General features: G+C 44.2%; 1 protein-coding gene across 3 annotated transcripts in view; it reads left to right on the top strand.

The window, feature by feature from the left end:
* LOC135050119 (ephrin type-A receptor 3) overlaps positions 1 to 23,681 on the top strand; it is a 232,495-nt gene that overhangs the window by 118,937 nt on the left and 89,877 nt on the right. For all 3 annotated transcript variants that reach the window (XM_063956296.1, XM_063956297.1, XM_063956295.1), the window contains exon 5: positions 7,032 to 7,134. In XM_063956296.1, coding sequence (XP_063812366.1) covers positions 7,032 to 7,134 — 103 coding nt within the window. The remainder of the gene's footprint in view (positions 1 to 7,031; positions 7,135 to 23,681) is intronic.

Genomic DNA, 23,681 nt, shown 5'->3' with positions numbered 1-23,681 from the left:
CTTTACCACCATGCTAGGTGCAGTCACACTCAGCTCAGCTTTGAGAAGGCGGCCCGTGTGATTGTGACAGGGCTGTCCTGCAGATGTCTTATGCTGCTTGTTGGAGATCCAGCTGGCTGCTTCTGCTCATCAAAGATGAGCAGTTCGTGTCCTGCAGTCTGAGTCTCAGTGCAGTGCCCAAAACAAGGTATGCTGCACCTGCCACCACCAACTAAAAACTATAATAATTATATTGTGCTGCGGTGCCTTCCAGACTTCCATAACTTATGGAACAGGTGACCAACATTTCAAGGCCCAATCAGCCTTTTCATCAGGGTGAAACATTGGCAATAAACCAGGATGCGCTCCTACAGCCAATCATTACCTGATGGCGTATTCTGTGAGGCCACACCCCCTGTGATACCACACCCCTTATCTGGGAGCACGCGTGCCTTGGGTGCATGTAAATATAACTATTACCGTTTCCCTATCATGGTGCCCCCCCTTTCATTTTCTTCTGGATCCGCCCCTGCAAACAGTGCTCACTGCAACACTGCTAAGGAATGTTAGTTTTGGGATCCTGCTAATACTGTAATATATACCCTTTAAACATTACTGAAATCATACAAAACATTAAATATTTTTGGCTAGCATACTGAAATAAACAATTTTTATATTTTTTCCTGAAATAAATTCAAATAAATTGTGTTCTGTTATCACCCGTTGTAATGCCTAAAAGAAAATGAACATTAAGTGACAGTGATAAACAGTGGTTTTCTATATTTTTATTTATTAAAGATTTAGGAGCAGTTTTAATAATTCTATTTCACCCTTAATGTGATCTTTTATTGTTGAGCTTTTTCATTAACCAGAAATCTATAACATGTACTGATCACTTAAATATCATATCGTAACTGGTTTGTCAGATTCACAGATTGCTCAGCAATATTTAGCAGAAGTACAGGTGCAATTTTATGCCCTACTGTTTATCCCGGAGGTGCATTTTTGTTTTATATCATTTTATTGTCATACACTCCTTAACAGTCCATTACATCTGAGAGTAGTAAAAACACAAAAAAAAGCATACACAATAAATTCTAAGTGTTTTTCAGCAAGTATGTGTCAACCTCCAAACGTTTCATGAAATAAAAGAATAACAAAACAAAATGAAAAACAGATAGATAGATAGATAGATAGATAGATAGATAGATAGATAGATAGATAGATAGATAGGTAGATAGATAGATAGATAGATAGATAGATAGATAGATAGATAGATAGATAGATAGATAGATAGATAGATAGATAGATAGATAGATAGGTAGATAGATGGATATAAAAGTGTGACATGATAAAAGCCAAGGCAGAAAGGACAAGTAACATAATTTTATATTACTATAAGGGACATATTTATGTAATTATCTATTAAATCCCCCAAATTAGTATTCTTCAACTCTGCAATGGGATGAGACGTAGGGGTAAACTTACTAAAGCTTCTAAAGCAGAGAATTAGTGATGTTGCCCAAAGCAACCAATCAGATGCTAGTGCCTTTTAGATTTGATTGGTTACTATGGGAAACATGAACAATTTTCTGCTTTAGAAGTGTTAGTAAATTTACCCTGTAACATCTGCTTCTGTGGCCAAGCAATAAAAATGAGACATCACACTAAAACAAAACAAGAAGTAAATGATTGTTACTTTTTTCCAACGTGCATGAAAATTTGCATTTTTGACCTCTATTGGCAACATTCAGGTCTCGTCATTTTGAAAATATCTTTAATATGCAGCATAGAAATATGCGCATAAAACACACGAGAAAACACAATAAAACCCTAGTTATAAAAATGAACCAAAAACAGACCAAATATGAAAGCAACTGCAAAATCATTTTGCATGTGGTCTTATCATAGCAACAAACAGGCCGTTTTACATGGGTATTTGCTAAAATGTTGGCGCATATTTATTACTATATTAACACCATGTGCAAAATGTTCAGTTGAAATTGCTGGGTTTTTTTATGTAGGTGGGAGGGTTCGACTTCATAACTTATTTCTATGCTTCATTTTATAGTCATTTGTAATATAAAACGACCTCAGTAGACCCAATTAAATTTATTTCCATGCAGTTTCTTGAGATTGAGGCTTTTCATCTATATACATTGGTTTAGTATATAGGTTCTTATACTCAGTCCTCAGGACACCAAACAGTTCATGTTTTCCATGTGTCCTCACAGAATCACAAGTGAAATCATTAGCTTCACTTGTGGATCTTTTCAAATCTGTCAGTGAGTAATGAGTATACAGTACCTATGCACCTGCTAGGTAACCTGGAAAACATGAACCGTTTGGGGTCCTGAGTACTGAGTTAGAGAACCACTGGTTTAGAACATCTCTAAGGCTGGGTACACATTAGGCCATATATTGGATGATATAGCATTCTAGCGTGAATTGGAACGATATGTCACCCATATCGCTCTGTGTTTACTCTAAAACACATGTGCACGTGAGTCGTCAATGGGAGTCGCCCCATCTGATGTGCTGCACATCAGATGGGATGACCCAGTGAGCCACCAGGTCCCATGCAACTCTACTAACACCAGGCGTCTTTTTTTGCCGAGAATATGTCTTGGTCGCAACACAATGTGACTCAGTCGCAAACAGATCTACAAGTGCCACATATGAAATTAACCACACAGTCTCCTGGTGTGTCCTAGCCGCAATGCGTTGTGACTAAGATGCATTTTCGGCACAAAAGACGCCCAATATTAGCAGAGTCTCACAGGACTTGGCGTGCCAAGAGGGGCTGTTTGGCGCGACTGCAGCAAAGATGTATGAGGACACATCTAAATCAATATTTTACTTAAAACATAGAATTACTGAAGCATCGAGAAATATATGTTAGCTGGGGTCATTGCTCTAGTGACAAACTCTCGCAATATATATTAACAGATGGCATTATAAGACAGTATAATAATTGTGTATATATAATACTAGCAGATACAGAATTGTATAAATTAGGCCTCTTGCTGTACACTATGGATATATTATATTGCACATCAGGAAGTCCTATTGCTAGTCTGTTATAGTTATAGTCAGAATATTTGGTTAAATAGCCTTAAATTGCTGCAGTGAAAGATAATATGTGAAAATGATAATGATGAAATTGTGATATTTCATCCATTAAGATATACAAAACAACCTGTTTTAGCACAGTTTTTGCCAAAAGGCCTGAAGTATTTATCATTTGTTAACTATCCAAGTGCTTCTTTCCTTACACAAGTGTTGAAAAGCCCCAGCTGTAGATGGGTGTAAAAGTATGTCCTAACACAAACTCCTGTAAACATACATTATAAGTGAAATACAATATGCCACCCACAGTCACATCGTTAGAGCAATTCTGTGTTGGTCTCCTGCCCTAATTTACACATGTGTTTTTACATGTGAATTACAGTCGATTATCTGCTTGTTCTTTTACATGGCTAAATAGGTCATTACTGTAAATAAACGTTTAGTGCAAACTTTTTCTTTTTACAAGGATAACTATACTTTGTGAACTGTAGCACAACAACAGAGTAAAGGCTTGGCACGCCTACCTAGAACAAAAATAATGTTTAAAAATTAATTGGGTTGCAAATAAACGAGGTTTAGCGGTTTTGGTTAGGTTTTACACTGTTTTTGCTTTGAGTTAAGTTGCCAATAGCCAGATCTGGTTTTGTATTTATTGGAAAAATGTGACCAGCTTTTTAGGATTTAAAGAGACATCGACGCTGTATTATTTTTTTAGTACCTCATTAACCAGCCAACTATTACTTCATTTAACATCGGCAGTGTTTCTTATACTCCGCTGTGAATTGCAGCCAGTCTGCCTGGTCTACTGTGGGCAGGGACTACTGTAATTCATCCCAGTCACCTCTGTTTTCAGGAAATCAAAGGTGTCCGTCAGCCCAAGGGATCAGAATGAAATACCTACAATCAAAATCCCGATGGTCAAAATCCCGTCAGCAATTGACCGATGGTCAAAATCCTGACAAGGTCAAAATACCGACATTTAAAGTACCGACAAGGTCAAAATACCGTCATTTAAAATGCCGACAGGTCAAAATGTCGACAAGAGTTTTTCATTGTTTTTTGGTGTGTATGTCAACATAGGTTGACATGGACCGTATAAGTGTACCGCGTCCCCTCGCATGGCTTGCTGCTCTCGCCATATATTCCCACTCCAGGTCCACTGGGATAGTAAAGTATGAACAAGTCGGTTTCCATGAAAAAATCATCAAAAACTCATGTCAACTTTTTGACCTGTCGACATTTTAAATGTTGGTATTATGACTTTGTCTGTATTTTAAATGTCGATATTTTGACCATGTCGTGATTGTGACCTTGTCGAGATTTTGACCGTTGGTCAATGGTTGTCGGTATTTTGTCCGTCGGTATTTTGATTGTAGGTAAATTGACTGCATCCCCTGCCCAGCACTGCTTGGAATTAAATTGCTGCTTTCTCAATGAAGTTGTCAGTTTTATAGGGCACCACAAATGGTCTGCAGTGCTGTACAGAGTGCAAAACAATAAGACAGAAAAGGGTCAAATAGTATAGTACAATACAGCAGACAAGTAACATTCTGTATGACACTGCAACTCTCAACACATCCACTAATGCAAAGGGTGCAGTGGAAATACACACCCTCCAACTTGACCGGTTTGTACTGGATTTCTTAGCAGCGTCGCGGGGTTGCGTACTCCCGCAGCGTTGCTCAGTGACAAGCAGCTCTCCTTTCCATCACTCCATGGCTGTCTGCAAAGCACAGCACACGGAACTGAAAACAGAAGATGGAGCATAGATGGGGGAGAGAGCCTGGGCGGAGAGACAGAGAGAGCGACACAGACAAGACACAGCACAGTCTCACAGCAATGAGAGAGAGGGCAGGGACTGAGGGAAAGAGGGAGGCGACACATGAGTAAAGTCAGGGAAGACAGACTGTAGAAATGTAATATGGCAGAGTCTGACGGCACAGAGAGGATAGGAGTGGGAGTAAGAGGGGGTGAAAGGTGAAGAGAGGGCTGGGAAATATTAAAGATGATAGAATGGGAGAAGATGCTAAAGAGACATAAGGGAAAGATAAGGACTCAGACTAAAGGGCCCCATACGCTAGGATGATAATGCCCGATTTCATCCGATTTCAGGGAATTAGGCCCGATATATCGGATGAAATCGGGCATTTCCGATCCGATCTGACCCGATGCGCGTTACCATGAGCATCGGATCAGATCCTTCAGATTGAATGTGCTGCACATTCAATTTGGTCCAACCCCGCAGGCATGGCTGGGATCGTCCAGGATGGCCCAAGATATATCGGGAGGCTGCCGGGGATGATCACCCTGCCGCCCCCCTTTACCCGTGGCCAAGGCTACTCACCTCATCTGTACTGATTTTTCACAGAGAAATGTTGGAGGGTATGGAAATATTTAGCGTAAGCTGAAACCTGTAGCTATTGGTGTGGGCGCAGATAAAGGGCCTAGGTCTTCTGAAGAAACCAAAACAAGAAAAGAATGGCGTCTGGGGGCTGAGAGCCCAAGGAGGGGGTTTGGAGTGTAGCTAGTATGTAGGAGAAGTAGGTAATGAGAACAGAAGGGAGGAGAGCCTTGCTCGTGGAGCTTACAGTCTAAAACGATGAGCGTAGACAAACGGAAGACATATGGAGGAATGGGCATCAGGCTGCCCTATGCAGCATTGCTAGATTGTACCCTCTCTGAAATGTTGGTTTGGAGCCCAGCCATGTTGGTTGTGTCCCTGTTTTTTTTCTACAGTATATCATAAACATGAAAAAATAAACATGAAATCTACATCGCACACAACCGTATCTAATTCCTAGAGAAAGGCAGCGCACGAAAATGCTGAAATTGTTTTATACAGTATGTCAAATCTGCTTCTTCGTGATTACCATGCCTTTTCTTTTTATATAATTGTTTTGGAGTAAGCCCCTATCCCCGTGGAATACTAGTCAAAACGTACAAAAAGTTCTGAGTCAGCTCCTTTTCTACTGTCAATCGTGTGTGATGCGTCTATTGTGTATAGTGTACTCCACACCCCTATTTATACATCTGGACTGTACATCTGTTGGATCGTTTAGGTTAATATACTGTGAGACCTTTTATTAGAGATTTGTGTTGAGATTTGCTAATACACTTGTATCCTCTGCCGGTTAATTGGGATGTTACCTTTTGAACATAAATCACTCCTACAATATTTAGCCCTCCTGGGTTAAATGAAAAGCATAGACAAGTAGTACATGGTTTTATGTGTATTAAATCACAAAAAGTTGTACTGTGTCAATACGATACTGTATATCTGTGTATTGAGGGTTTACCCAACATAGATCAGGATATATGTGAAAGGTAATTTTACATATACCCTGGTCTATGGGCCCTATTCAGGTTTGTTAGCAACCCAAATTCTGTACCGAACATTGGGAGTTATTCAGGTTGGTTAGCAAACCAAAAAAGTAAGCTATTGGGCAAAACCATATGCACTGCAGGTGGGGCAGATATAACATGTGCAGAAAGATTTAGATTTTGGTGGGTTATATTGTTTCTGTGCAGGGTAAATACCGTCTGCTTTATTGTTACACTGCAATTTAAATTTCAGTTTGAACACACCCCACCCAAATCTAACTCTCTCTGCACATGTTACATCTGCCCCACCTGCAATGCAATATGGTTTTGCCCAATAGCTTACTTTTTTTGGTTTGCTAACCAACCTGAATAACTCCAATGTTCGGTACAGAATTTGGATGAGAAAAGGGTAAGCTATCGCATCTTGTAGATACACAACAGCTGGAGGACCACAACGGTCCTAGCCGGGCGTAAAGCAATGCATAACAGATTGCTGTGTGGGATTTTATTTTGAAGGAATGTTTCCGTTTAAGACTTCCGTTTAATGTTTCCTCCAATTCTGGTAATAGGATTGTGATGCTTTGTGTCTTCCTTTGTGCTGAAGAGTCAGTCATGTGTAACTTCTGATGAACTAACACTTTTTTATTCCGTTACTGTTCCAGCTTTCTCCATTTCCAGTGAGAATAGCCAAGTTGTAATGATTGGCATTTCAGCAGCAATCGTAATTATCCTTCTCACAGTGGTGGTTTACATCCTAATTGGAAGGTCAGTCTTTGTGTCGTCTTAAGATAATTAGTTTAAGCGCAAATAAGTGGATGCTGTCCACACATGTATCAATGTTTCCGATTTGCATTTCTGTGGACAATCAGAATTTTTTGTTTTAATCCAGTTGTTTAGACTCACATTGAAAAGCAAAAGATGAGTTATTGCTTCACACACTTTACAACTATGATCTAACCGAGCAGAAACACCTATTCAGTTTATACACATTGGAGGGCAGGTAGTATTGTAAGAGGACAATTCAATTCAGAGCCATTGCCGCAAAGTGCCGGGGAAACATTGGGAACAGAACAAAATGTAAGTTGCTCAAATCAATTAGAAAATACAGTTCAGGTGCATGAAAGGGAGGGGGTAGTCTGAGCTAGAAATACATTGGGGATAAACCCCTGGTGTCCCCCAGCACACCGAGCTGCACCTGAACCAAATGTGTTAAGGGGGTGCTAATAAGATCTTGCAGTGTGCTACCCCAAAGCAGCCCAGTCCCACCAATCCAGGGGGAACCGCACCCCAGACCCACCCCAGGTACTACATTGGGAAAACCCAGTGGCGTATCTATCATGGGCGCAAGGTGTGCAGTGCACACGGACTCAAGAGTCCATTGAAGCCCACACCGCATACCCTCTACCCATTTCTTGAATACTTACCCCTCCAGAGTCCCAAGCCACAGACATTTTCCTAGTATTTCACATATGCACAGCAAAAAAAATCACCTAGAAAATGGCAGCCGCACCATTTTTCCAGAGACCTATGCATTCGCACTAGACTCTGGCACAGCGCTAGGGTCTCCTAGTAATCCTAGTGCTGACAGAGTCTCTGCGCTGATGGCTAGAAAGGGGTAGGGGGCCTGGACAGAGATTGCACACGGGTCCCCTCCTCTCTTAATACGCCCCTGGGAACACCGTCACCTCACAACCACCAACCTCGCACATTTTACTGAGCACCTAGCATGGTATAGGTCAGGGGCGTATTAGCATGTGCAGTTTCTGTTCAGGCCCCCTTCTTTCTAACCGGCAGCTGGGCAGCGCTTTCGTTAGACTGTCACTGTGCCAAAGTTGACTGCACATGTGCAGGTCGGCGGTTATTTTCCGCCCATTTTTCTACTGCACATGCACAAACGCTCGGGAAAATGTGGGCTGCACCATTTTCCTGGTGATGTGTGCAGCACTGCCAATGCGGGACTCTGGAGAGATAATTATTGAAGAAATGAGTACAGGTTATGCAGTGTGGGTCACCCGGGTCCAAGGGGCCCAATGTGCACCGCATACCCTGCACCTTTTATAGATACGCCACTTGTATAGATGCACAGTAAAATGTGTGATGATGGCGTACTGTAGTTCTCAGTGATGGGTGTCGCCAAACATTGCAACCACGCAGTATCTAGAATTGAAACTGCCCTCTTCTTAGGAGTAGATTTATAAAGCCACAGTTTATAGGAGTCCGTGATTGTTTAAAACGGTAACGGTGATAAATGATAAACCAGCCTGATTTAGCATTTATTACAGTTGCCGTTTTAAATCCATCAGTCGAAACCAGCGATCATCGACGTCTTTGATAAACTGCGGCTTAGTAAATCCTTAGCGTTTAGTTGCTTGATTACAATATACTTTAACACTATTGTTTGGATAAGCATTTTGACCAACTCGCAGTATTAATAGAGTTTGCCGGGTGTGGTGTACAAAGTCGACAGTTAAAAGGGCAACAGTGTCTAGGTCGACCCCAAAGGTCATCATGCACAAATTTGACATTGCCAAAACGTCGACATGGTAAAGGTCGACATGATGTGTTTTTTTGTGTCAATTTTGGTGTCATTTTCTTCGTATTAGTATGTGGAACCCCAATACGTTTACCACGTCCCCTCACATGGCGAGCGGCTTCGGACAAGGTGCCTTGCACTGCTACCGCTGCATTCGACACAGGTCCCTATTAGAGTCCACATGGTTGGTAAAGTGTGGATAAATGGAGAAAAAAAACAACAACTCATGTCGACCTTTTGATGTCACCCATGGTCATCCTTTTGACCATGTCGACCTAATGCACGTCGACAATATGATGTTGATCTATTCACTGTCAACCGAGTAACTGTCAACCTATCATCCAGATCCTGAGTTTGTCATCTACTTTTGGATGCATTGTATTTATTGCCATCCACAAACATTTTAGTTCTTCAATAGATAATGACAGCTTGCATGCATGAACGCTAATCGAGTACAGGTTGAGTATCCCTTATCCAAAATGCTTGGGACCAGAGGTATTTTGGATATGGGATTTTTCCGTATTTTGGAATAATTGCATACCATAATGAGATATCATGGTGATGGGACCTAAGTCTAAGCACAGAATACATTTATGTTTCATATACACCTTATACACACAGCCTGAAGGTCATTTTAGCCAATATTTTTTATAACTTTGTGCATTAAACAAAGTGTGTCTACAGTCACACAATTCATTTATGTTTCATATACACCTTATACACACAGCCTGCAGGTCATTTAATATAATATTTTTAATAACTTTGTGTATTAAACAAAGTTTGTGTACATTGAGCCATCAAAAAACAAAGGTTTAATTATCTCACTCTCACTCAAAAAAGTCCGTATTTCGGAATATTCCGTATTTCGGAATATTTGGATTAGAGATGAGCGGGTTCGGTTTCTCTGAATCCGAACCCGCCAGAACTTCATGTTTTTTTTCACGGGTCCGAGCGACTCGGATCTTCCCGCCTTGCTCGGTTAACCCGAGCGCGCCCGAACGTCATCATGACGCTGTCGGATTCTCGCGAGGCTCGGATTCTATCGCGAGACTCGGATTCTATATAAGGAGCCGCGCGTCGCCGCCATTTTCACACGTGCATTGAGATTGATAGGGAGAGGACGTGGCTGGCGTCCTCTCCATTTAGATTATAAGAGACTGAGAGAGATTTACTGGAGCTGACTAGGAGGAGTACTGTTACTGTAGAAGTGTAGAGACTGAGTGGAGAGAGTTTACTAGTGAGGACAGTGCAGTTTACTTTATAATCCGTTCTCTGCCTGAAAAAAGCGATACACAGCACACAGTGACTCAGTCACATACCATATCTGTGTGCACTGCTCAGGCTCAGGCCAGTGTGCTGCATCATCTATTATCTATATATAATATTATATATATCTGTCTGACTGCTCAGCTCACACAGCTTATAATTGTGGGGGAGACTGGGGAGCACTACTGCAGTGCCAGTTATAGGTTATAGCAGGAGCCAGGAGTACATAATATATTATATAGTGAGTGACCACCAGACACACAGTGCAGTTTATTTAATATATCCGTTCTCTGCCTGAAAAAAGCGATACACACAGTGACTCAGTCAGTCACATACCATATCTGTGTGCACTGCTCAGGCTCAGGCCAGTGTGCTGCATCATCTATATATATTATATATCTGTCTGACTGCTCAGCTCACACAGCTTATAATTGTGGGGGAGACTGGGGAGCACTACTGCAGTGCCAGTTATAGGTTATAGCAGGAGCCAGGAGTACATATTATATTAAAATTAAACAGTGCACACTTTTGCTGCAGGAGTGCCACTGCCAGTGTGACTGACCAGTGACCTGACCACACTGACCACCAGTATAGTTAGTAGTATACTTATATTGTGATTGCCTGAAAAAGTTAAACACTCGTCGTGTGACTTCACTTGTGTGTTTTTTTTTTTTTTATTCTATATAAATAAAACTCATTCTGCTGACAGACAGTGTCCAGCAGGTCCGTCATTATATAATATATAATATATACCTGTCCGGCTGCAGTAGTGATATATATATATTTTTTATATCATTTATCATCCAGTCGCAGCAGACACAGTACGGTAGTTCACGGCTGTGGCTACCTCTGTGTCTCTGCACTCGGCAGGCAGTCCGTCCATAATTGTAATACCACCTAACCGTGGATTTTTTTCATTCTTCTTTATACATACATAGTTACATAGACATCTTCTCTTTATCAACCAGTCTATATTAGCTGCAGACACAGTACAGTACGGTAGTTCACGGCTGTGGCTACCTCTGTGTCTGCACTCGGCAGGCAGTCCGTCCATAATTGTATACCACCTAACCGTGGTTTTTTTTCATTCTTCTTTATACATACATAGTTACATAGACATCTTCTCTTTATCAACCAGTCTATATTAGCTGCAGACACAGTACAGTGCGGTAGTTCACGGCTGTGGCTACCTCTGTGTCTGCACTCAGCAGGCAGTCCGTCCATAATTGTATACCACCTAACCGTGGATTTTTTTCAGTCTTCTTTATACATACATAGTTACATAGACATCTTCTCTTTATCAACCAGTCTATATTAGCTGCAGACACAGTACAGTACGGTAGTTCACGGCTGTGGCTACCTCTGTGTCTGCAGTCGGCAGGCAGTCCATAATTGTATACTAGTATCCATCTCCATTGTTTACCTGAGGTGCCTTTTAGTTGTGCCTATTAAAATATGGAGAACAAAAATGTTGAGGTTCCAAAATTAGGGAAAGATCAAGATCCACTTCCACCTCGTGCTGAAGCTGCTGCCACTAGTCATGGCCGAGACGATGAAATGCCAGCAACGTCGTCTGCCAAGGCCGATGCCCAATGTCATAGTACAGAGCATGTCAAATCCAAAACACCAAATATCAGAAAAAAAAGGACTCCAAAACCTAAAATAAAATTGTCGGAGGAGAAGCGTAAACTTGCCAATATGCCATTTACCACACGGAGTGGCAAGGAACGGCTGAGGCCCTGGCCTATGTTCATGGCTAGTGGTTCAGCTTCACATGAGGATGGAAGCACTCAGCCTCTCGCTAGAAAAATGAAAAGACTCAAGCTGGCAAAAGCAGCACAGCAAAGAACTGTGCATTCTTCGAAATCCCAAATCCACAAGGAGAGTCCAATTGTGTCGGTTGCGATGCCTGACCTTCCCAACACTGGACGTGAAGAGCATGCGCCTTCCACCATTTGCACGCCCCCTGCAAGTGCTGGAAGGAGCACCCGCAGTCCAGTTCCTGATAGTCAGATTGAAGATGTCAGTGTTGAAGTACACCAGGATGAGGAGGATATGGGTGTTGCTGGCGCTGGGGAGGAAATTGACCAGGAGGATTCTGATGGTGAGGTGGTTTGTTTAAGTCAGGCACCCGGGGAGACACCTGTTGTCCGTGGGAGGAATATGGCCGTTGACATGCCAGGTGAAAATACCAAAAAAATCAGCTCTTCGGTGTGGAGGTATTTCACCAGAAATGCGGACAACAGGTGTCAAGCCGTGTGTTCCCTTTGTCAAGCTGTAATAAGTAGGGGTAAGGACGTTAACCACCTCGGAACATCCTCCCTTATACGTCACCTGCAGCGCATTCATAATAAGTCAGTGACAAGTTCAAAAACTTTGGGTGACAGCGGAAGCAGTCCACTGACCAGTAAATCCCTTCCTCTTGTAACCAAGCTCACGCAAACCACCCCACCAACTCCCTCAGTGTCAATTTCCTCCTTCCCCAGGAATGCCAATAGTCCTGCAGGCCATGTCACTGGCAATTCTGACGAGTCCTCTCCTGCCTGGGATTCCTCCGATGCATCCTTGCGTGTAACGCCTACTGCTGCTGGCGCTGCTGTTGTTGCCGCTGGGAGTCGATGGTCATCCCAGAGGGGAAGTCGTAAGCCCACTTGTACTACTTCCAGTAAGCAATTGACTGTTCAACAGTCCTTTGCGAGGAAGATGAAATATCACAGCAGTCATCCTACTGCAAAGCGGATAACTGAGGCCTTGGCATCCTGGGTGGTGAGAAACGTGGTTCCGGTATCCATCATTACTGCAGAGCCAACTAGAGACTTGTTGGAGGTACTGTGTCCCCGGTACCAAATACCATCTAGGTTCCATTTCTCTAGGCAGGCGATACCGAAAATGTACACAGACCTCAGAAAAAGAGTCACCAGTGTCCTAAAAAATGCAGCTGTACCCAATGTCCACTTAACCACGGACATGTGGACAAGTGGAGCAGGGCAGGGTCAGGACTATATGACTGTGACAGCCCACTGGGTAGATGTATGGACTCCCGCCGCAAGAACAGCAGCGGCGGCACCAGTAGCAGCATCTCGCAAACGCCAACTCTTTCCTAGGCAGGCTACGCTTTGTATCACCGGTTTCCAGAATACGCACACAGCTGAAAACCTCTTACGGCAACTGAGGAAGATCATCGCGGAATGGCTTACCCCAATTGGACTCTCCTGTGGATTTGTGGCATCGGACAACGCCAGCAATATTGTGTGTGCATTAAATATGGGCAAATTCCAGCACGTCCCATGTTTTGCACATACCTTGAATTTGGTGGTGCAGAATTTTTTAAAAAACGACAGGGGCGTGCAAGAGATGCTGTCGGTGGCCAGAAAAATTGCGGGGCACTTTCGGCGTACAGGCACCACGTACAGAAGACTGGAGCACCACCAAAAACTACTGAACCTGCCCTGCCATCATCTGAAGCAAGAAGTGGTAACGAGGTGGAATTCAACCCTCTATATGCTTCAGAGGTTGGAGGAGCAGCAAAAGGCCATTCAAGCCTATACAATTGAGCACGATATAGGAGGTGGAATGCACCTGTCTCAAGTGCAGTGGAGAATGATTTCAACGTTGTGCAAGGTTCTGATGCCCTTTGAACTTGCCACACGTGAAGTCAGTTCAGACACTGCCAGCCTGAGTCAGGTCATTCCCCTCATCAGGCTTTTGCAGAAGAAGCTGGAGGCATTGAAGAAGGAGCTAAAAGGGAGCGATTCCGCTAGGCATGTGGGACTTGTGGATGCAGCCCTTAATTCGCTTAACAAGGATTCACGGGTGGTCAATCTGTTGAAATCAGAGCACTACATTTTGGCCACCGTGCTCGATCCTAGATTTAAAGCCTACCTTGGATCTCTCTTTCCGGCAGACACAAGTCTGCTGGGGTTGAAAGACCTGCTGGTGACAAAATTGTCAAGTCAAGCGGAACGCGACCTGTCAACATCTCCTCCTTCACATTCTCCCGCAACTGGGGGTGCGTGGAAAAGGCTCAGAATTCCGAGCCCACCCGCTGGCGGTGATGCAGGGCAGTCTGGAGCGACTGCTGATGCTGACATCTGGTCCGGACTGAAGGACCTGACAACGATTACGGACATGTCGTCTACTGTCACTGCATATGATTCTCTCAACATTGATAGAATGGTGGAGGATTATATGAGTGACCGCATCCAAGTAGGCACGTCACACAGTCCGTACTTATACTGGCAGGAAAAAGAGGCAATTTGGAGGCCCTTGCACAAACTGGCTTTATTCTACCTAAGTTGCCCTCCCACAAGTGTGTACTCCGAAAGAGTGTTTAGTGCCGCCGCTCACCTTGTCAGCAATCGGCGTACGAGGTTACATCCAGAAAATGTGGAGAAGATGATGTTCATTAAAATGAATTATAATCAATTCCTCCGCGGAGACATTGACCAGCAGCAATTGCCTCCACAAAGTACACAGGGAGCTGAGATGGTGGATTCCAGTGGGGACGAATTGATAATCTGTGAGGAGGGGGATGTACACGGTGATATATCGGAGGGTGAAGATGAGGTGGACATCTTGCCTCTGTAGAGCCAGTTTGTGCAAGGAGAGATTAATTGCTTCTTTTTTGGGGGGGGTCCAAACCAACCCGTCATATCAGTCACAGTCGTGTGGCAGACCCTGTCACTGAAATGATGGGTTGGTTTAAGTGTGCATGTCCTGTTTTGTTTATACAACATAAGGGTGGGTGGGAGGGCCCAAGGACAATTCCATCTTGCACCTCTTTTTTCTTTTCTTTTTCTTTGCATCATGTGCTGATTGGGGAGGGTTTTTTGGAAGGGACATCCTGCGTGACACTGCAGTGCCACTCCTAGATGGGCCCGGTGTTTGTGTCGGCCACTAGGGTCGCTAATCTTACTCACACAGTCAGCTACCTCATTGCGCCTCTTTTTTTCTTTGCGTCATGTGCTGTTTGGGGAGGGTTTTTTGGAAGGGACATCCTGCGTGACACTGCAGTGCCACTCCTAGATGGGCCCGGTGTTTGTGTCGGCCACTAGGGTCGCTAATCTTACTCACACAGCTACCTCATTGCGCCTCTTTTTTTCTTTGCGTCATGTGCTGTTTGGGGAGGGTTTTTTGGAAGGGCCATCCTGCGTGACACTGCAGTGCCACTCCTAGATGGGCCCGGTGTTTGTGTCGGCCACTAGGGTCGCTAATCTTACTCACACAGCTACCTCATTGCGCCTCTTTTTTTCTTTGCGTCATGTGCTGTTTGGGGAGGGTTTTTTGGAAGGGACATCCTGCGTGACACTGCAGTGCCACTCCTAGATGGGCCCGGTGTTTGTGTCGGCCACTAGGGTCGCTTATCTTACTCACACAGCGACCTCGGTGCAAATTTTAGGACTAAAAATAATATTGTGAGGTGTGAGGTATTCAGAATAGACTGAAAATGAGTGTAAATTATGGTTTTTGAGGTTAATAATACTTTGGGATCAAAATGACCCCCAAATTCTATGATTTAAGCTGTTTTTTAGTGTTTTTTGAAAAAAACACCCGAATCCAAAACACACCCGAATCCGACAAAAAAAATTCGGTGAGGTTTTGCCAAAACGCGTTCGAACCCAAAACACGGCCGCGGAACCGAACCCAAAACCAAAACACAAAACCCGAAAAATTTCAGGCGCTCATCTCTAATTTGGATATGGGATACTCAACCTGTATTATGTCAGACAGTTTCCATTGTTATAGAAAGCTTATAGGGCAATATACCTTTTCTTTGAGAAAGTTTGTAATGGCAGCCAGGGCAAGCCATCAGGGGGAAACTGCGGGGACTGGTGTCCCGGGCCCTTACAGAGAAAGGGGCCCACCCCGTATTCCTACCACCGATACCTGGAGAGCTGCACCAGTTGTGTACAACAACGGTGAGCTGATGCGCAGCAAAGACTTTTTAAAGCAGGCCTTCCTTGTGCATCAGCTCTCTTTGAATCATTCCTGTAGGTCCGCAATGCTCCACCCATATGTAACTTCACGATGTATGACATCACATAGGGGTGGAACGGTGATGCAGAATATCTTTTTTTTTTGGGGGGGAGGGGCCCTGTCTATTTTGTCAGTCCCAGGCCCCGCAATTTCTGATGGCAGCCCTGATGGCAGCTCCTAGTCATCTTTGGGGAAATATTCTAGATGTTATATACATCAGTGCATATTAACCATTTGTTACATGTGCTTGCATGGAAGCATATGTTTGTGTTTAGTTACTAATATGGTATAGATCAAATAATTCATTTGTTAATTATTTGCCATGCAAAGCTATTTACCATGTAGGCCAACTGGGCATATATACAAAGCATCTGTTTTTATATTTATTTTATTCACTCTTTTACATTTTTTTTTTTTGCTGTGAATAAAATATGATATATATATATATATATATATATATATGTGCAATATTATATCTGTACTCCCAGCGACACAGGCCGCCTCCATTCACAGTGCAGACCTGTTGTAACGCTATGTGGATGTTTAGTCACCAGACAACAAATTCAATAATACCAAAAAAAAACAACTGTTGATTTGTTTTATGTCATATGTGATTGTGAAATGTTGTTCCTGTTAGCGTAATGTTCATGTGTTTTTTATGTACTTTTGTCAACTGATTGCTATTTTCTGTAGCTATATTTCACACCTTATTAAATAAGATTGCCTGGGATTTGACCTGTGTACGCCTGATTAAGTTTACTATCTCATGCACTGTGTTATTTCTATTAAAGCCAGGTGTGACATCTTAGGCACTTATGAGAACCCCGGGTTGTGCTCGCTGATTATGTGTAAACTATGCTATGCAAGTGTCTTTTCAAGCGCTGCAGGATTAGATTTCATAACCACATGGACCTGACGTTTCCCTTGTGTTTCTATTAAATTGTTCAAGATCTCATACTTCAAATTTGTCAAGCCCGGCGCACACGTGTTTTCCTGCAGATTACTGCTACATTTTGCGTTTTAAGGCCTTTTTTTTTTTGTCTTTGATCTACTCCTTCCAGTAAGGGCAACCTGGATTGCTATTTTAGGTTTTGTATTGCTTGATATAAATTATCTGCTGTTGATTTTCTTTTTCTCAAGAGACAATTATAGAGCATGAATGGGCTTTGCATCACCCCTTATACATGGGGAGAATATATGACATCATTTCTCATTACATCTCCAGCATCCTGGCTAGCTAAAGGGGGGAGCCATACATAAAGTCAGTTTTTACATTCACGTAAGCGGTAATAGCCAGCGTCAGCAAATTGACTTTTTTCGGTCCTTGTTGGTTTTGTTAAAATTAAAAATAAAAGAACCTTCAGCTTTATACAGCATAAAACCTTTCACAGATGCAAGAGTTAAAACGCATAGGGCAATTATATCTTCAGGTGCCTGACCCTGGACCTGCATGAAATTCTCCCACTTCATAGGCAGTAACCTCTTCCACAAGCTCTCTGCAGATCTGTTGTCTATTTCTGCTGAGACCTTTGAGAAGCTTGATTAATTATTGCATGCACCTATATTCCTCATGTGTCCATTGGTGAGGGAACTGGCTGGCCACTTAAATCCAGCACTTTCTTTCCATGTAAAATGTTATGTGTTACTCACTGACTATAGTGAACCATCTTGGCTCCAGGCTATTTTACAAATTTTTAGCTTGTTTATTATTGCTTTACATTCCTGTGACGATCCAGCTGGCAGGGAAGGCTGAGCTACAGTAGGGGAAACGGGGGTGAGGAGACCTAACAACATCATCTGAACATGCCGTTATTATCCCAGGGCTCCGTGTGGTATTATTTCACAGTTAGATTTTAATAAATTTGGGCAGATCACATTTTCCATTATAAGTATGGAAAATGTTATCTGCTAATTAAAAAAACGATTTTAAGGGCCTGGAGGAGAATTTTCTCCTCCAATTGCTATTTGATACATTTCTGTGATCTTAAAATTATGTTAACAGGGGGTGAAAACACCTGTTTTTACATTATTTTAGTAACTTTTTTTGATAACTATGCCCTCAGATCCCAACCTCCAGATCTGACCACTGCAGGAGCTTAAGAAGCTGTTAGCTAATGCTCCTGCATACACACGATACAATTATTGGACAAATCAGCCAATTTGTTGGGCTGATAATTGGGAAGTATGTACTCAAGATAACTGTTTTGCAGAATACAGTCAGATTGTTTAAATTTGTTTTAGAAAGTGGACATTAGAAATCAGTTTAAGCCCTATTGTAGACAACTGGAAAGGTGGGATTCACTTCAAGTTGACTGAAATCTCCAGCTCATAAGTACATATAATTAATATTTGATTTATTATGACATGTTTCCATTGGAAGCAATAAAAAATAAGAATTTACTTACCGATAATTCTATTTCTCATAGTCCATAGTGGATGCTGGGGACTCCGTAAGGACCATGGGGATAGCGGCTCCGCAGGAGACTGGGCACATCTAAAGAAAGCTTTAGGACTATCTGGTGTGCACTGGCTCCTCCCCCTATGACCCTCCTCCAAGCCTCAGTTAGGATACTGTGCCCGGACGAGCGTACACAATAAGGAAGGATTTTGAATCCCGGGTAAGACTCATACCAGCCACACCAATCACACCGTACAACTTGTGATCTGAACCCAGTTAACAGCATGATAACAGAGGAGCCTCTAGAAAAGATGGCTCACTACAGCAATAACCCGATTTTTTGGTAACAATAACTATGTACCAGTATTGCAGACAATCCGCACTTGGGATGGGCGCCCAGCATCCACTACAGACTATGAGAAATAGAATTATCGGTAAGTAAATTCTTATTTTCTCTAACGTCCTAAGTGGATGCTGGGGACTCCGTAAGGACCATGGGGATTATACCAAAGCTCCCAAACGGGCGGGAGAGTGCGGATGACTCTGCAGCACCAAATGAGAGAACTCCAGGTCCTCCTCAGCCAGGATATCAATTTTGTAGAATTTTACAAACGTATTTGCTCCTGACCAAGTAGCTGCTCGGCAAAGTTGTAAAGCCGAGACCCCTCGGGCAGCCGCCCAAGATGAGCCCACCTTCCTTGTGGAGTGGGCATTTACAGATTTTTGGCTGTGGCAGGCCTGCCACAGAATGTGCAAGCTGAATTGTACTACAAATCCAACGAGCAATAGTCTGCTTAGAAGCAGGAGCACCCAGCTTGTTGGGTGCATACAGGATAAACAGCGAGTCAGATTTCCTGACTCCAGCCGTCCTGGAAACATATATTTTCAGGGCCCTGACAACGTCTAGCAACTTGGAGTCCTCCAAGTCCCTAGTAGCCGCAGGCACCACAAATAGGTTGGTTCAGGTGAAACGCTGAAACCACCTTAGGGAGAAACTGAGGACGAGTCCTCAATTCCGCCCTATCCGAATGGAAAATCAGATAAGGGCTTTTTCAGGATAAAGCCGCCAATTCTGACACGCGCCTGGCCCAGGCCAGGGCCAACAGCATGACCACTTTCCATGTGAGATATTTTAACTCCACAGATTTAAGTGGTTCAAACCAATGTGACTTTTGGAACCCAAACTACATTGAGATCCCAAAGTGCCACTGGAGGCACAAAAGGAGGCTGTATATGCAGTACCCCTTTTACAAACGTCTGAACTTCAGGGACTGAAGCTAGTTCTTTTTGGAAGAAAATTGACAGGGCCGAAATTTGAACCTTAATGGACCCCAATTTCAGGCCCATAGACACTCCTGTTTGCAGGAAATGTAGGAATCGACCCAGTTGAATTTCCTCCGTCGGGCCTTACTGGCCTCGCACCACGCAACATATTTTCGCCAATTGCGGTGATAATGTTTTTGCGGTTACATCCTTCCTGGCTTTGATCAGGATAGGGATGACTTCATCCGGAATGCCTTTTTTCCTTCAGGATCCGGCGTTCAACCGCCATGCCGTCAAACGCAGCCGCGGTAAGTCTTGGAACAGACAGGGTCCTTGCTGGAGCAGGTCCCTTCTTAGAGGTAGAGGCCACGGATCCTCCGTGAGCATCTCTTGAAGTTCCGGTTACCAAGTCCTTCTTGGCCAATCCGGAGCCACGAATATAGTGCTTACTCCTCTCCATCTTATCAATCTCAGTACCTTGGGTATGAGAGGCAGAGGAGGGAACACATACCCTGACTGGTACACCCACGGTGTTACCAGAGCGTCTACAGCTATTGCCTGAGGGTCCCTGGACCTGGCGCAATACCTGTCGAGTTTTTCCCAACGGTTTATAATCATGTGGAAGACTTCTGGGTGAAGTCCCCACTCTCCCGGGTGGAGGTCGTGCTGAGGAAGTCTGCTTCCCAGTTGTCCACTCCCGGAATGAATACTGCCGACAGTGCTATCACATGATTTTCCGCTCAGCGAAGAATCCTTGCAGCTTCTGCCATTGCCCTCCTGCTTCTTGTGCCACCCTGTCTGTTTACGTGGGTGACTGCCGTGATGTTGTCCGACTGGATCAACACCGGCTGACCTTGAAGCAGAGGTCTTGCTAAGCTTAGAGCATTGTAAATGTCCCTTAGCTTCAGGATATTTATGTGAAGTGATGTCTCCAGGCTTGACCATAAGCCCTGGATATTCCTTCCCTGTGTGACTGCTCCCCAGCCTCGCAGGCTGGCATCCGTGGTCACCAGGACCCAGTCCTGAATGCCGAATCTGCGGCCCTCTAGAAGATGAGCACTCTGCAACCACCACAGGAGGGACACCCTTGTCCTTGGTGACAGGGTTATCCGCTGATGCATCTGAAGATGCGACCCGGACCATTTGTCCAGCAGGTCCCACTGGAAAGTTCTTGCGTGGAATCTGCCGAATGGGATTGCTTCGTAGGAAGCCACCATTTTACCCAGAACCCTTGTGCATTGATGCACTGAGACTTGGCTCGGTTTTAGGAGGTTCCTGACTAGCTCGGATAACTCCCTGGCTTTCTCCTCCGGGAGAAACACCTTTTTCCGGACTGTGTCCAGGATCATCCCTAGGAACAGAAGACAAGTCGTCGGAACCAGCTGCGATTTTGGAATATTGAGAATCCAATCGTGCTGCCGCAACACTACCTGAGATAGTGCTACACCGACCTCCAACTGTTCCCTGGATCTTACCCTTATCAGGGAATTGTCCAAGTAAGGGATAACTAAAATTCCCTTCCTTCGAAGGAATATCATCATTTCGGCCATTACCTTGGTAAAGACCCGGGGGCCGTGGACCATCCATACGGCAGCGTCTGAACTGATAGTGACAGTTCTGTACCATAAACCTGAGGTACCCTTGGTGAGAAGGGTAAATTTTGACATGAAGGTAAGCATCCTTGATGTCCCGAGACATCATGTAGTCCCCTTCTTCCAGGTTCGCAATCACTGCTCTGAGTGACTCAATCTTGAATTTGAACCTCTGTATGTAAGTGTTCAAAGATTTTTGATTTAGAATCGGTCTCACCGAGCCGTCCGGCTTCGGTACCACAACAGTGTGGAATAATACCCCGTTCCCTGTTGCAGGAGGGGTATCTTGATTATCACCTGCTGGGAATACAGCATGTGAATGGCTTCCAAAACTGTCTCCCTGTCAGAAGGAGACATCGGTAAAGCCGACTTTAGGAAACGGCGAGGGGGAGACGTCTCGAATTCTAATTTGTACCCCTGAGATATCACCTGAAGGATCCAGGGGTCTACTTGCGAGTGAGCCCACTGCGCGCTGAAATTCATTGAGACGGGCCCCCCACCGTGCCTGATTCTGCTTGTAAAGCCCCAGCGTATACTGAGGGCTTGGCAGAGGCGGGAGAGGGTTTCTGTTCCTGGGAACTGGCTGATTTCTGCAGCCTTTTTCCTCTCCCTCTGTCACGGGGCAGAAATGAGGAACCTTTTGCCCGCTTGTCCACGAAAAGACTGCGCCTGATAATACGGCGTCTTCTCATGTTGAGAGGCGACCTGGGGTACAAACGTGGATTTCCCAGCTGTTGCCGTGGCCACCAGGTCTGAAAGACCGACCCCAAATAACTCCTCCCCTTAATAAGGCAATACTTCCAAATGCCGTTTGGAATACGCATCACCTGACCACTGACGTGTCCATAACCCTCTACTGGTAGAAATGGACAATGCACTTGACTTGATGCCAGTCGGCAAATATTCCGCTGTGCATCACGCATATATAGAAATGCATCTTTTAAATGCTCTATAGGCAAAAATATACTGTCCCTATCTAGGGTATCAATATTTTCAGTCAGGGAATCCGACCACGCCAACCCAGCACTGCACATCCAGGCTGAGGCGATTGCTGGTCGCAGTATAACACCAGTATGTGTGTAAATACATTTTAGGATACCCTCCTGCTTTCTATCAGCAGGATCCTTAAGGGCGGCCATCTCAGGAGAGGGTAGAGCCCTTACAAGCGTGTGAGCGCTTTATCCACCCTAGGGGGTGTTTCCCAACGCACCCTAACCTCTGGCGGGAAAGGATATAATGCCAATAACATTTTAGAAATTATCAGTTGTTATCGGGGGAAACCCACGCATCATCACACACCTCATTTAATTTCTCAGATTCAGGAAAACTACAGGTAGTTTTTCCTCACCGAACATAATACCCCTTTTTGGTGGTACTCATATTATCAGAAATGTGTAAAACATTTTTCATTGCCTCAATCATGTAACGTGTGGCCCTACTGGAAGTCACATATGTCTCTTCACCGTCGACACTGGAGTCAGTATCCGTGTCGGCGTCTATATCTGCCATCTGAGGTAACGGGCGCTTTAGAGCCCCTGACGGCCTATGAGACGTCTGGACAGGCACAAGCTGAGTAGCCGGCTGTCTCATGTCAACCACTGTCTTTTATACAGAGCTGACACTGTCACGTAATTTCTTCCAACAGTTCATCCACTCAGGTGTCGACCCCCTAGGGGGTGATATCACTATTACAGGCAATCTGCTCCGTCTCCACATCATTTTTCTCCTCATACATGTCGACACAAAAGTACCGACATACAGCACACACACAGGGAATGCTCTGATAGAGGACAGGACCCCACTAGCCCTTTGGGGAGACAGAGGGAGAGTTTTCCAGCACACACCAGAGCGCTATATATATACAGGGATAACCTTATATAAGTGTTTTTCCCCTTATAGCTGCTGTATAGTTAATACTGCGCCTAATTAGTGCCCCCTCTCTTTTTTAACCCTTTCTGTAGTGTAGTGACTGCAGGGGAGAGCCAGGGAGCTTCCCTCCAACGGAGCTGTGAGGGAAAATGGCGCCAGTGTGCTGAGGAGATAGGCTCCGCCCCCTTATCGGTGGCCTTATCTCCCGTTTTTCTATGTATTCTGGCAGGGGTTAAATGCATCCATATAGCCCAGGAGCTATATGTGATGCATTTTTTTGCCATCCAAGGTGTTTTTATTGCGTCTCAGGGCGCCCCCCCCCAGCGCCCTGCACCCTCAGTGACCGGAGTGTGAAGTGTGCTGAGAGCAATGGCGCACAGCTGCAGTGCTGTGCGCTACCTTGTTGAAGACAGGA

The sequence above is a fragment of the Pseudophryne corroboree genome, chromosome 2 (assembly GCF_028390025.1).
Source record: "Pseudophryne corroboree isolate aPseCor3 chromosome 2, aPseCor3.hap2, whole genome shotgun sequence".
Lineage (NCBI taxonomy): Eukaryota > Metazoa > Chordata > Amphibia > Anura > Myobatrachidae > Pseudophryne > Pseudophryne corroboree.
This window is presented reverse-complemented; position numbering and strand designations above follow the sequence as displayed.